General features: G+C 41.5%; 1 protein-coding gene across 1 annotated transcript in view; it reads left to right on the forward strand.

The window, feature by feature from the left end:
* Nucleotides 1-4371: 4371 nt before the first annotated feature.
* Nucleotides 4372-13804, forward strand: part of RBP1 (retinol binding protein 1) — a 45118-nt gene continuing 35685 nt past the window's right edge. Inside the window, exons 1-2 of the mRNA XM_036745392.1 lie at nt 4372-4743; nt 5364-5542. Of these exons, the coding sequence (XP_036601287.1) occupies nt 4671-4743; nt 5364-5542 (252 nt within the window). The 5' untranslated portion in view covers nt 4372-4670. The remainder of the gene's footprint in view (nt 4744-5363; nt 5543-13804) is intronic.

The following is a 13804-nucleotide window of genomic DNA, read 5'->3' on the forward strand; positions in this document are numbered from 1 at the left end:
CCCCCGTCAGAGTTCAAGATATGTTAAGGCTCAGCAGGTGGTCAAGATCTCAGCTTCATTGGCCAACAAGAGATAGCTTGAACCAGATAGACCCACTAGAGTGGGTCAGACCACTGGGACATGTCTTAACAGAAGAAGATATAAGGAGGTCAAATGAGAAAGGCAGTTGGAATTAAGCTGATCTATCAGTGGGCAGCAAGTACGACATAGCAGCTGAGGAGTCTGGTAGCAAGCATGAAGGAATCAGAGGTCCAACAGCAGCAGGTAGCAAGAACTCAGCCACATGGTTCAATGTCAGGACTCAAGCCCCTGAGAGGACAGGTGTGGGAAGGGTAACATATGATGCCAGACTGACAAGAAATTAAGGCAGAGACTCAGGCCTGGGTAGAGAAGATAAGATTTTAGTAGGTACATAATGATTGCTTTTTAATTTATTAAATAATTACTAGAATGGGTTGATAGGTAGGTACTTGAAAAGAGGTAATGGTAGTAATCAACATTTATATAATACTTCAAGATTTGCAAAGTGCTTTATGAATATTTCATTTGATCTTCAACACAAACCTGTGAGGGAGGTGTTATTATTATCTCCATTTTACAACTGAGGAAACTGAGGCAGAGAGCCATTAAAGACTTGCCCAAGATCACACAGCTAGTAAGTATCTGAGGCAGGTCTTAAACTCTTGACTTCAAGACTTCTATCTGTTACACCAAGCTCTTTCCCATAGTTATAAGGAAAAAGTAGCACCAGCAGAGAAGCTGACCTATTGTTGAACTCTACTATCTATGAATCCTTAAAGATCTTGTAGGACTCATCTTGGGTCATGTCTGATTTGCTTTTACTTATTATCATCATGGTAGTATTATTAATGTTATTATTAATAACAATGCTTAAATATTTTAAGCATTTATTAGTTCTTTAGTGTGATAAGTTCTCTTGACACAGGTTATAACCCACTTTGATTTGATCAGTAGTCTTTAAGAGTTTCCATGGTGTAGTAGCAATTTAGATTTGAAGATCTTTCCTACCCATTAATAGGCCACATGACTTGCTTGCCACAGGAAGCCTAAGTCACATGTGGTGGGAGGAGTTTCCTGACAGGAAAAGGAAGTTGTGTCACAGAAAATACTGAGAGAGCCATTATGGCTGTTAATGGCTGTTAGTGATAGTTAGACCTGAGGTAAAGAAAGTTGACTTGTAATAGCTGTACTGTGAGTTTTTTGGAAGACTGCAGCAGAGGGCTGGAGAGGTTTTGGGATGGCGAGACTCCATGCTGTGATATTGTGTTTTAAGTTCCTTGCTGTTATGATAAAGTGGGCTTACTGGTTGTGGGACCAGATTGCCTGGTTGTGGGATTTGGTTCTCTGGTGTCTGAACAAATGTTTTACTTCTTCTACTTTCTATATGAAGGGCCTCTAATACTTTGAGGTACAGAACTACATAGGCATATTTACAATTATCATCTATATTGTGATTATTGCCTTGCTAGTACACACACTTACCCTGGAATTTCCCTCAGCATCTAGGACTTTCTTGTCCTGGAACAATATTCTGCCTAGTGATAAGTCTTTCTGAACTTTGCTAGGCTAGTCCTTGGACAACATATATACATGCAATAACCAGCCTGTTAACAAATCCTTTCCAGCTTGGTTGATGCCAACAGAGTTTTGTGATCTACTGGCATTACCTTTGAGAATCCAGGGTCACCTATGCACCATAATGAAAAATGTATTATTATCAATGATGTTGAAGATGATAATTCCTATTTACGTAGCTCCTTGCAGTTTGCAAAGCACTTTCTATGGTAGCATAGACTCCATTCAATCCTATGAATTGGGGAGGGGGGGGGTGCCTCACACAGAGTAAGCACTTAATAATTCCTTGTTGATTTGATCAGCTCAAGTGTTATTATTGCCATTTCACAAATGAGCAAACTGGCTCAGAGATAGTAAATCACTTGACCTGGGCATGCAGCTAGGGAGGGGGCAGATAGAAATCAAATCCAGGACTTTGATTTCAAGTTATGTTCTTTCTAGTACGCTATGGTATTTCAGCCAATAAACATTTATTAAGCACTTACTATGTCATACACTGTACTAAGAGCTGCACGGTGGGGAGGGGGAGAGGGAGAGAGAGAGAGAGGAAGAGAGTGAAAGAGACAGAGACAGAGAGAGACAGAGAAAGAGGAGAGGAAGGAGAGAGCGACAGAGAGGGAGAGGGAGAGAGGGGGAGGGAGAGAGACAGACAGACAGACAGACAGACAGACGCAAAAGACAGTCTCTGCCCTTGGGAATCCCACCATCTAATGGGAGAGATAACAAGCAAACAAATACATACAGATAAGTTATATACAGAATAAATAGGGAATAATGAACAGAGGTAAGGCACTAAAATTAAGAAGGGTTGGAAAGGCTTCCTGTAGAAGATGGGATTTTAGTTAGGACTTAAAGAAAGCCAAGGAAAAGATAAGGGGAGGGAGAGTATTCCAGGCATGGGAGACAGCCAGATAAAATGCCTGTAGCTGAGAGATGGAATGTTTTGTTCATGGAACAGCCAGGAGGCCAGCCCCACTGGATAGATCAAAGAGTACACATTGGGGAGTATGGTATAAGAAGACCGGAAAGGTAGAAGGGACTAGGTTATGAAGGGCTTTGAAAGTCAAACAGAGAATCTTATATTTAATCCTGGAGGCAATAGGGAGCCACTGGGATTTCCTGGGTAAGGAGAATGGGAGGATGGTATTGTCATTGACAGTAATATAGAAGGAGAGACCGTGAGTTTAGATGGAAAAGATAATGAGTTCACTTTTGAGTATTCAGTATTTTGCTTTTAAAATTGGCCTCTATCTTTCTGAGTCATTATAAAATTGACTCATCCTCACCACCCTTTTGTTAATTTTATTCCCTCTTAGAATACCCTTCCTTTAGAATACTTTTCCATCCATTTCCCTCCCTGAAACTCACCCTCCTCATTATCAAGTAATGGAGTTGGACTAAATTATCTCTGATTTCCTTTCTAGCTCTGACAGTCTATGATTTTAAGACTGGAGGAGAAAGACAAAAGAAAGAAGGGGAATAATCTGAAAAGACAGAGGAAGAGGAGAGAGAAAAGTGCCACTAAATTGTGCTTTGGAGCTGAAAACCACTTAAATGAGATAGTTGGCCTTTAATGAAAAAGAAAATCAACCCATATCAACATTGCTATTTCTCTGGTAGCAGACGGATATTTTAAAGTATCCCAGAGTCAGGGTTAATAGAGCCATAAACCCCAGAGTGGATGGAGAGGCCAATGCATATGTGTGTGTGCCCACATGAACTGTGAAGTCAGCAAAGTCGGCCGTTGCTAATGTTCTGCCTCTAAGTCTTCCCCTTTGCTTTGGCCTGGAGCTGCTCAGCCTCTAAATGGTTCTAACCTAAGCCTGCCCGGGTGCCTACACCCACACTGTGCTCTTAGCAAGAACTGCCCCTACTTGCTTTGGAGTTGGAAAGTTGAGGATAAGAGCTCACAGTCAGGTGTGAGGAAGCAACAAGGTTTGCTTCAGGCGAAAAGATGTTGAATTTGCATTTTAAAGCACTTGGGTTCAAACCCCAGTTTTATCTGTGACACCCTGTGCAAACCACCTCTCCAGTCTAGTCTTCATTGCTAAAATGAAAGTGTCATGTGACGTGACCTCTACTAATTGTCGATAATGGGTTGTTCTGCCCAGACTCTAGTCAATGTCTTAATCCACAGGAATGAGGCTGTTTTGGTGGGATTTCAAGGGTGTGGGCCCTTTCTTGGATTTCTTCAAATCACACCACATGGGTGACCTGTCTACTCTGCCTCACTCAGCAAGATCTGAACTGTCTACCAGCTCAGGATAAGAAAAGCCTTAAGCTTCCCCTCTTATCTGACTACCTACCTACAGCCAGACTCTCTATTGCAACCTCACAAGGCTGCAAATTGCCTCTTTCTCTAATAACCGAAGCAACAAAGACCTCCCCCCCCCGCCCCCCGCCGCCCTTTCCCCTCAACCAATCAATGGGTGGGTTTTTTTTTTCTTCTGGAAGACCTCCTAGATTGATTCAAGAATAGTCTAAAAAGCTCTGGAAATTATATTAAAGATTCAACCGCAACCCTACCCCCAGTTTTTACTGGGCCTCGATATTCCCAGCTAGAAGCAATAAAAGATCTTTTTACCTTTCACTTTTTTCCGGGTCTCGCTTCCCCCTCGGGCCGGCCCCCTCCCCACCCCTCACCCCCGCTTTTTTTTCTTTACAGGAAAACATAATTGAAGCAAGGCACACTTAGGTTGCCAAAGCACCCCTGGGCAAACTGGGCCGGGTACTTCGATCCCCTTCCCCGCCCCTTCCCCTATTAAGGAGGGAGGAGCAACTCCATTAAAAAGGATGGTGGCTAACCAGTGATTGATCTTCTAGTCTTTGTGTGGGAGGTTTAAATCAAGCTGTCGTCTCATTATAAAGCCGAAGGAGACCGCTTTGTTAGGGGATTAAATGGTAGCACTTGAGCAGTAATCGGATTAGAGGGACTTGCAACCCGAGTGCAGGCCCTTGGAGAGCTGATAAAAGCAAGGCTGAGCCGCGTCCCGCCTGCCACATCCCACAGAAACCAAGCTGCGGGGAGCAGACCCTTTCTGATCCGAGGCATCTGCAGTTTGCTGACACCTGAAATGCCTGCCGATTTCAATGGTTACTGGAAAATGCTGAGCAATGAGAATTTCGAGGAGTATCTGAAAGCCCTGGGTAAGATAGTTCGCCTGCTATTTTGTTAATAATCAAAGCGCCACTTAAGGTGAATCTGTGCAGAATTGTCGGGCGAGCTCACAACAGTGTATTGGCCCGAAACACAATCCTTTGTTGAATCGAACATAGCCTGGTTGAAAAAAGTCTGAGGCTCGAGATGATACAGTAGCACTTTTAAAGTTTGCTTCTCCCGGGGTTGGAACACAAGGGAGTCCAGGATCTGAGATTTGCAAAGATAGCAGAAACCGAATTTGCAGCAAGGTCTTGGGGTTAGGTCTTTTGTGCTGCAGATTTGAAGAGAAATTAAATTTTATTGGGGTTAATTAATGACAAATATCTGAATGCATGCCGAGGAGATTGGTAATTTCATTAGGAAAAGTGAGCCCGGTTTTTTTTTTAACTTCGTTAATGCCCCGCGAAACATTGCCGCTGCAACTTTTGGAGGTGGTTTAAACATTAAAAAAAAAACAACCAAAAACCTTTGATTGCACAATGCCCATGAAGAACTCTCAGTGCGCTTTCACTTTATGGAAGTACGCCTCTGGGCTTCCAGGAAAGCTTGTTGAAAGTTTTCTTTAAACTCTTCCTTTCCCCACCCATTCTCCCCTTGCCCCCTGTAGATGTCAATGTGGCTATCCGAAAAATCGCCTGCTTACTCAAACCGGACAAAGAGATCGTCCAGAATGGCGACCATATGATCATCCGCACCCTGAGCACTTTCAGGAACTACATCATGGAATTTGACATAGGGCAGGAATTTGAGGAGGATCTGTCCGGCGTGGACGACCGCAAATGCCTGGTGAGATTGAGAGTTACTCAGCTCCGCATTCCAACAATTGTTTGCCTTTCATCGCTTGGGGTTGCCGGGCCCAGGATTTGAGCTAGCGAGTAGGTGAGAGGGAGTGTTTACTAAGATGCTCTCTTCCTGCTCTGCTTTGATGAGGGCACCATCCCAGGCCTCCTCTCCCATTCTTATGCGCCTGCTTGTATTGCCTTTGAAAATCTACCCCTTTACTACCAAACTAATCGGAAGAGGTTTTTGTTTTTAATAGACCTCAGTTAAAACCAAGTCACCCATTTAAATTTGCTTTCAGCATAAAATAAACCACAGTAGAAATTCAGGTGAAGGAAAAACAAAAGATATTGACAAAAATGTTTTTAAGAAACAAGCCACAATAGATTAAAGGTTCCCATCAAAACCCCCAACAATAGTTAGCCCCTCTTGCTTTTGTGGTTTCTTGCCATACCCCCTCCTACAAGTGAAGGAGAGGGGGTGGAGGGCTTCCTTAGAATTGCTGGCAGTGAACTCCTACCCTGAGGCACCCTTCCCTATAAACCCACAAAGCCACCAAACATTCCTGTCACTGGTGCCAAACAAACTCCTCCCTCCCACTTCTAGCTGTCTGGGAAATCAGTGACCATTAGGACACCAATTAGTGGCAGTACCGGAAACCAGAAGGCCATATTCAGAGTTCAAGGCTGGATGCTGGTGGTTTCCTGGGGTCATTCAGAGGTCAGAATGCTTTCCTCCCATTAACTCCCACAGCCTCTGGAAACCAGTCTGTGATACTTGTGAACCCCAGCCTGGGTGACTCATAGACCAGAGGGAGGATAAGAGTCCCAGGCCCAAATCTTTTCACTGTTGGCCTCTAGAATAAACAGGAAGTGTAAGATCACTTCTGGCTATGTATAAATCAATACATATTAAGTACTGTGAAGCTTTTTCTTTAAATAACTTTGAGGTACCCTAAAAAGTGTGCTGAATTTGAAGTTGGGTTCAAATCCTGGCTCTGTCATTTACTGCCTGTATAACCTTCAAAAAGTGAATTAACTTTCTCCAGCCTCAGTTCCCTCATTTTCAAAATGAGGTGATTGGACGGGATGATTTCTAAGGTTCCTTCAAGCTTGAAATTCAGCTATAGTCCTTTCCTAAAGCGTACTCTTCAATTAGGACACATGGAGGAGGAAGACTATTGTTGAAAATAAGCAAAGCTTCAATGCTCTTTGGGTCACCTGTGAAAACAGTAATAATGGGAAAGGGGAGAGAAGCAGAGGGTTAGGAGGGAAGAGAGGCTTAGCCCCTCTGACTTAGGAAGGATAAGTACTATACTGTTTTATACTAACGTTCTATCTGCCATATTAATTAGAAAGTGGACTAGTACTATTTTTATTCCTTTCTCATCTTCCCTCCCTTTCCCCTTAAGGCTATAACAATATTGTACTTTATTTTGATGCTCTCATCAATTTTTCTACTGACTCATCCTGTGTAATTCTTGCCTATGACCTTCCACGAATCTTACAAAGATCCACTCAGTGCTAGAAGCCTTCTTCTACATCTCTTAATATTTCATGAATACCAGTGCAACACACTCAGTCTGTTCATCTGTTAGCCTTTGCCCAGATCACCTACTTGACTAGCCATGCATATCTTAGATGCCTTTTTATCTACTTCATGCAGGCTAATGTGCTCAGGCCTACTGACATCCAATGGATATTTCGTCATCATCCATTGAGTCACTGAAATGGATTCTCAAAAGATCATGATGTTCCATGATTCATAGCTATGATGTATCACCAGAAGAATATTGATGTTGAAAATAGGGACTTTCAATCAAGGAGCCCATGGGATCATTACAAGAACTGTGCAGTTTCCCAAGTCCCTTCACTTCTGGGCCCAGCTCATTGTTCATGTGCAGTGTCTGTCTAAGATATATGTCCTGGCAGACTAAGTCAATGGGCTGCCTATCTGATTGCATGCTGTAATTCGGACAATACATGTGTTCTCTGTCCACTAGTTTTCTCCTAGGTGACTGCTGTGCTGTGGAGATTTCTTTTGAATAGCTATGAATCTCAGATGAAACCTTGTTAGTATTGCAGGACCTGATACAATGAGAACAATGTTAACCCTAAACAAGATTTGAAATGCTTTTCCTTAAAAGGAAACAATGTCAAACAAGTCAAACATTTAAGTGCCTGTTATCTGTCAGGTTCTATGCTAAGTGCTGGGGATACAAAGAAATGTAAAAGACAATTTCTGCTCTCAAGGAGTTCACAATCTAATGTATGAGACAACCTGTAAATGACTATGTGCAAAATGAACTACATAAGGAAAAAATGGAAATAATGGGCAGAGGAAAGGCACTAGAACTAAGAGGGTTTAGGAAAGGCTTCTGATAAATGCTGGGATTTTAACTCAGACTTGAAGGAAACCAGAAGGACGTGGAAGTGCTTTGAAATGTGGAGTGATATTACTATCTAGTATTTTATTAGGTCTCTAACATATGGTAGGTGACAGGATATACAGAAGATGATCCTGCCTTAAAGGAGTTCCCAAACTAATTGGAAATGTTTTATTCATTTGAAACAATAAGAAAATAATGCCAGATATATTTAAGTACTTAAGAGCTTAATTGTGCACTCTAGGAATTCAGAGGAGAGGACTATCAACTAGTGTTAGCACAGTTGAGGCAAGGCTTCATAGAGGATATGGTATCTGAGCTGGCCTGGAAAGATTTAGAAGAAGGGGTCTGAGGGCTGGCCAGGCACATTTAGCCTATTGTGATCAGGGAATAGAATGGAAAGCTGCATTGGAACATAGTAGAGATAAGATTAAGACGGTTCTAGATTTCTTGGAAAGTTAAACAGAGGAAAGAGTCCTTCCTTGATTCAAAGAGATTTTAGAGTTTTAGAATGTTTAATCTGGTGGTGGGATAGAGGGGGAGACCTTACAGTGAACAAAAAAAAAAATCATCATGAATCATCAGGGCAGCATGGCAGCTAAAAAAGCCAAGGTGGACTTTACGCTGAAATAGGCATGGTGTTTTGGCACAATTCCTGCCCTGGTTACTCCATTGTAGTCTAATGTGTTCACCCCATCTTAGGAAGGATAGTAAGCTGAAAGAGCAACCAGAGAAGAACAACCAGGATTTTGAGAAGCCATGAAATTATCTGATAGAAAGAAAGGTTGCTTAAAGAAACTAGGGGTGTTTAGTTAGCTTGGAGGAGAAAACATTTAATGAGGATATTGTAGCTGTCTTCAATTCAACAAATACTCTAAGCATCTGCTCTGTGCAAAAGACTATGGGAATATCCAATGGGCCATGAGAAAGAGATTTGATTCTTTTTCTTGTTGGCCCCAAAGCTCATTTCAGTACCATGTAAGGAAAAGCTTCCTAACAACCGGAGCTGTCCAAAAAGGGGACCAGGATATCACCGGGGCAGTGTGGGAGTGGGGTCTTCAAGTAAAAAACTGCATGGTCGTTGAGTAGGGATGCTGTAGGTGCAACTGCCAGTACTGGTATCGGTTGGATTACACAGATGACTTCTTGAAACTCCTCCTAGTTTTGTCCTTCTATAAAGCAGAGATGAGAGAGTTTCTTGAGGAGTGGGTGGACAGTGGGAATGGAGAGGAAGAGGGAAGATAGAACTTTATTATCTTTAAATACATGATGGTGAATTTCATTCCATTAGCATGCTTCTTTTTTATTTTTATTTTTAATTTTTTATCTCCCAACCAGATTTATAAATTCTTCTAGAACACATGTTGCTTAACATAAATTTAAAAAGTGAAAATTACCCAAGAACCATTCCCATTTTTTTTCATTAATTCATTAAGTATCTATAACATATCCACAAGGCACACTGCTAGGTATTGGATATTTGAATATAAAAATGACATAACATAGTCCTGGCCTTCAAAGAGCTTATTTTCTACTATTTCTACTACTTGGGGATGGGATAAGGAAAAGAGAAGCTACATGGACATGGTTAAGTATGATACAGGTGGGGAGCAATACAGACAAAATGCCTTAGGAAAATCTGAGGATGGGGTAGCATATAACAAATACTTCGCAAAATTTTAATTAGATTTTAAAAAACAATGACTTCTCATGAGAAGGGTAGCTTATGACTATACTGTCCCAGATCATCATCTGCCTAGGTCTGGAGAGCTATTAAGTGCTCAATAAGTGCTTGAAGTTAAAATAAAGGATGCTGGGAAAAATTTTATGATGTTATATTCATTGTGGCCTCAAAGAACTCTGGTTTGCCCAGAATTTGATAAATAGGAAAAGATCAACCTGGCTGCTTTTTGTCCAGGGCTTTTCTAGGTAAAAATTTCAATGGATACAAAGGGAGGGAGGTGAGGAGAAACAGACTGAGAGCTTATATTCAGGCTTTACAAATAAGTTGATCCTGAAAGCCTCTGAAAGGAGGAATTTAAATGAAAGATGAATAGAGTCTAGAAGGTGAAGCTCTTGGGCTTGAGACTATAGGCGGTCTGGATCACCAATTGCCCTGAATGAGCTGGGCATGCCTCCGTTATAGATTTTAGCTCTGAACCTGATTCACTCTTTTCACATGTCTGTGAATGGGGTGGACCTAAAAGAGCCAAAGTTAGAGCCACACAGCTTAGGGGACTAATTTATATCACTTTGGTGATTAATGATTTCTGTTAAGAAGATAAATCTGTAGGAGAAAGGAGCCAATTGCACCTACTCATCCACTGAACCCTGGAACTGTGGTGCTGGGGAAGGAGCACTGAGGCCGTAGTGCCTATCTTGGGGCTAATGTCAACCCAGGAACATGAGTTTTGGAATTCTATCCTATCCTTAACTTAGATGTGGTGATATTAACAGAATAATCGATGAGCACTTCGCAGGTGGTTAATAACTACCCCTTGGAATATAATTTCATGTCCACCTGCTTAGATTGCCTTAGGTTTGAGTGGAGAGGCAGCATGGTGTGGTAGAAGGAGTAGTGAATTTGGAATCTGGGTCCAAATCTTGGTGGTAATCCTTATTACCTGTATATTTTCTGATAACTGACTTTTCTTGGCTTGGTTTCATGGGTCCCTTCTGGCTGTACATCCAGTGATTTCCTTTAGCAATATTTTTTACCAACTAGAAGGTGGGCTTTTCTCAATTAATGCCTCTTGGCTATATGTAAAATACTGGAAGGAAGGTGTCCATACAGGGGTGTATTAGAGCCAGCTAGTTAAATTAAATTGCCATAGTTAAATTTTTAGTGTGAGCATTTACACCTTGAAAATCAGCAAACACTACAAACTAGGACCTGATTTATCTTCTTGTTGGTTGTCTAGACCAGAAATGTCAAACAGGCAGCTAGCAACACTCTAGAGTGAGTGTCCAGAGTGAGGCCTGAACCAGATTAAAATATAATTGGGAAGTACTTAGTGAAATAAATAGAATAGAACACTGAATATGTTAATATGTGATTTTCTCAGTCAATGTGCTACTGCAGTTTAATGGTCTAATTTCTTTTTGAGTTTGACGCCATTAGTCTTACTTAAGGAAAGGAAGAAAATACTAATAATGCAGATTAAATTTAAAGTTGTATCTTGTGCACACCCCCTCACCCCTCCTTATTGTTTAAGTATTTACCAGCATATCATTGGGTGCATGTCTCTTTAGCTGGGGAAACAGTATGTCCAAAAGATGTTTCCCTCCTTTCAAGGTAGAGCTGTACACTTGGAATCAAAGAAGATTTGGGTTTGCATCTCACTTCTGACTCTTTATCAGCTGTATGACCCTGGGCAAGTCACTTAATTTCTGAGCTTCAATTTGCACAAGGCACAGTGGAACAGACACTGGCTCTGGTGTCCAAGGACCTGTATTCAAATTTAACATTTTTGGTTGATACCTATATGACTTTGAGCAAGCTGTTAAAATTTCTCGGGCCTCAGTTTCCTTATCTGTGAACATAGAGGCCTCTAAAACTCTAGATCTACAATCTTACGACCTACGTCAAACAAAAATGTCTTTGAAATGTTAGGCAAAGACAGTTCTCATGAAAGATCTAGTGGGCTCCTTTGTTGTTCAGTTGTTTCAGGCTTTGTGACCCCATTTGGGATTTTCTTGGCAAAGATATTGGAGAGGTTTGCCATTTCCTTCTCCAGCTCATTTTCCAGATGAGGAAATTGAGGCAAACAGGGTTTAAGTGACTTGTCCAAGGTCACGCAGCTAGTCAGTGTCTGAGGCCAGATTTGAACTTGGGAAGATGAATCTTCCTGATTCCAGGCCTGGTGCTCTAGCCATTGTCACCTAGTGGGTTCTTTTATTCTTCCTTAATTACTGGTTCTGCAACTCCCTTAAGGCCCTAGAAGAGGAGAACTGTTTTTCCTTGTGATGATATGGATCACTTTACTAGTCTGGCATCAATCCTCTTAATGTCCTGGGAGTCCTCATTGTGATACATGAAGTAGGAAAGAAAGAGGTAAGGGCCTATTAATTGGTTCTTATTCATGGAAATATGTGTATAAAAAACTGTCATGTTTGACTTCCTTTTTGGACCAAATCTCAAAAGCAGAGACATCCAACACATACAACGTGCAGCACACAGTACTCTGCAGTGCCTTGTGAGATTAAAATGGAATTAGTAAATACTTAACAAAGTAAATAAAAATACAATAAAACACAGCTAATACTAATAAGTGGCTTTCTAAGTCAATAGATAGTCCACAGGGATCCTTATATACAGTTCAGAAGCCCCCATTTCTATTTGAGTTTGGCATTACCACTCTAAGGTCCCTTCTGATGCTAAAATCATAGAACTAAATTCTTTCTTAAGGCTTTGAATCTCACATTAGAGAATTATCATTCTGAGGAACAGTTTAAGCTTTCATGAGTAATTGAAACCTTCATATGGTTTTGAAATGGAGAAGACAACTCAAGGGGATTGAATTAGTGGGTGGGGGTCATAGCCTTTATAAGAAATCTGTACATAAATGTTGTCTATTGAATCCCTGCCAACCCACCCCTCTTTTCCTTCAAGATTCAGCTCAAAAACCACATTACATGAAGCCTTCCCTGATCCCTCCCCCTCATGAGACCTTCTATTCAACTACTTTGTATTTATTTGCATTTATTCTCTTCATATTTATTCTGTATATCCTTAATATGTATTTGTTGTCTCTCCTATTAGAATTTAAGCTTCTAAGCTCTTGGTGAGAAAGGACTGTTTAATTCATTGTATTTGTGTCTTTGGCACCTAGCATGGTGCCTGGCACATGCTAGGTCCTTAAGAAATCCTTGTTTATTCATTGAGACAATGCCAACTTGACAGCTTCTATTAAGCTGGAAAGACTCCAGGTATAGGCTCAGGAGTGGACAGTGTGTACCTGTCAACAGAGAACTAATCTAGCTAACTTCAGGAAGGCATATCACCAGAGGTTGGCCAGCAAGTGACAATTTTGGGGGGGTCACAGAACTCCCTATGACCACCTATTAAGGCATATAAGGTTTGCATGATGCCCCCTACTAAATGAGGTGTCCATACCAGTAGTGATCATGGATTTGCTGGCCAAAGGACAGAAGAAATGTGTCAGAGGCATTAAAAGGTATGAGGTGTGTGTGTGTGTGAGTGCGTGTGTGTGCGCGCGCGCGCGCGCGCGTGCGTGCGTGCGTGCGTGCGCGTGTGCGTGTGTGTGTGTGTGCGTGTGTGTGTGTGTGTGTGTGTGTGTGTGTGTGTATGTGATAGATAGCTATATGAGGATTCTTTTTCCTTGTTCTATATTTCAGATGTTTCTCAACCTGGAAAAGGTCAGGAAACCCTATGAATGTTGGTGAAGGAGGATTGTAGTTCTATATTCTAGGTAGACTGAAGAATCAGGAGCATGAAGAGTAAAATCACTGAGCATAGTTTTGTGTGTGCCTTTTCTGTGCTAATCTTCTCTCTTTAAGGAGGGCTGCTCTTTTGAGGGATGCATATTCAGAAGAAAGAATGAGCATAGCACATGAGGTCAAGAGTGAGAGGATTCACCTACAGGAATTGTAGGACTTAGTTTGGGAATTATTGGCATAAGGGTATGGTGAAATTTTAGAAGGCATTAAAGGGAGTTTGGGATTTGATTTGGCAATAGGAAATTGGAGGTCATGGGCAGGAGTCCTCAATATCTCCAATATTAGCTCCCCCCTTCTGTTTCCCTCTCCCTTTCTTTTAGTGTACTATATCAGGAGCAATGTCGTTAGGGTGGTGGACAAAAGTGACCATTGATTGGCTTATCCAAATACAGAAGACAGCTGTTGCCTAGGGATGATGCAAA

Source organism: Trichosurus vulpecula, chromosome 2 (genome assembly GCF_011100635.1).
Source record: "Trichosurus vulpecula isolate mTriVul1 chromosome 2, mTriVul1.pri, whole genome shotgun sequence".
NCBI lineage: Eukaryota > Metazoa > Chordata > Mammalia > Diprotodontia > Phalangeridae > Trichosurus > Trichosurus vulpecula.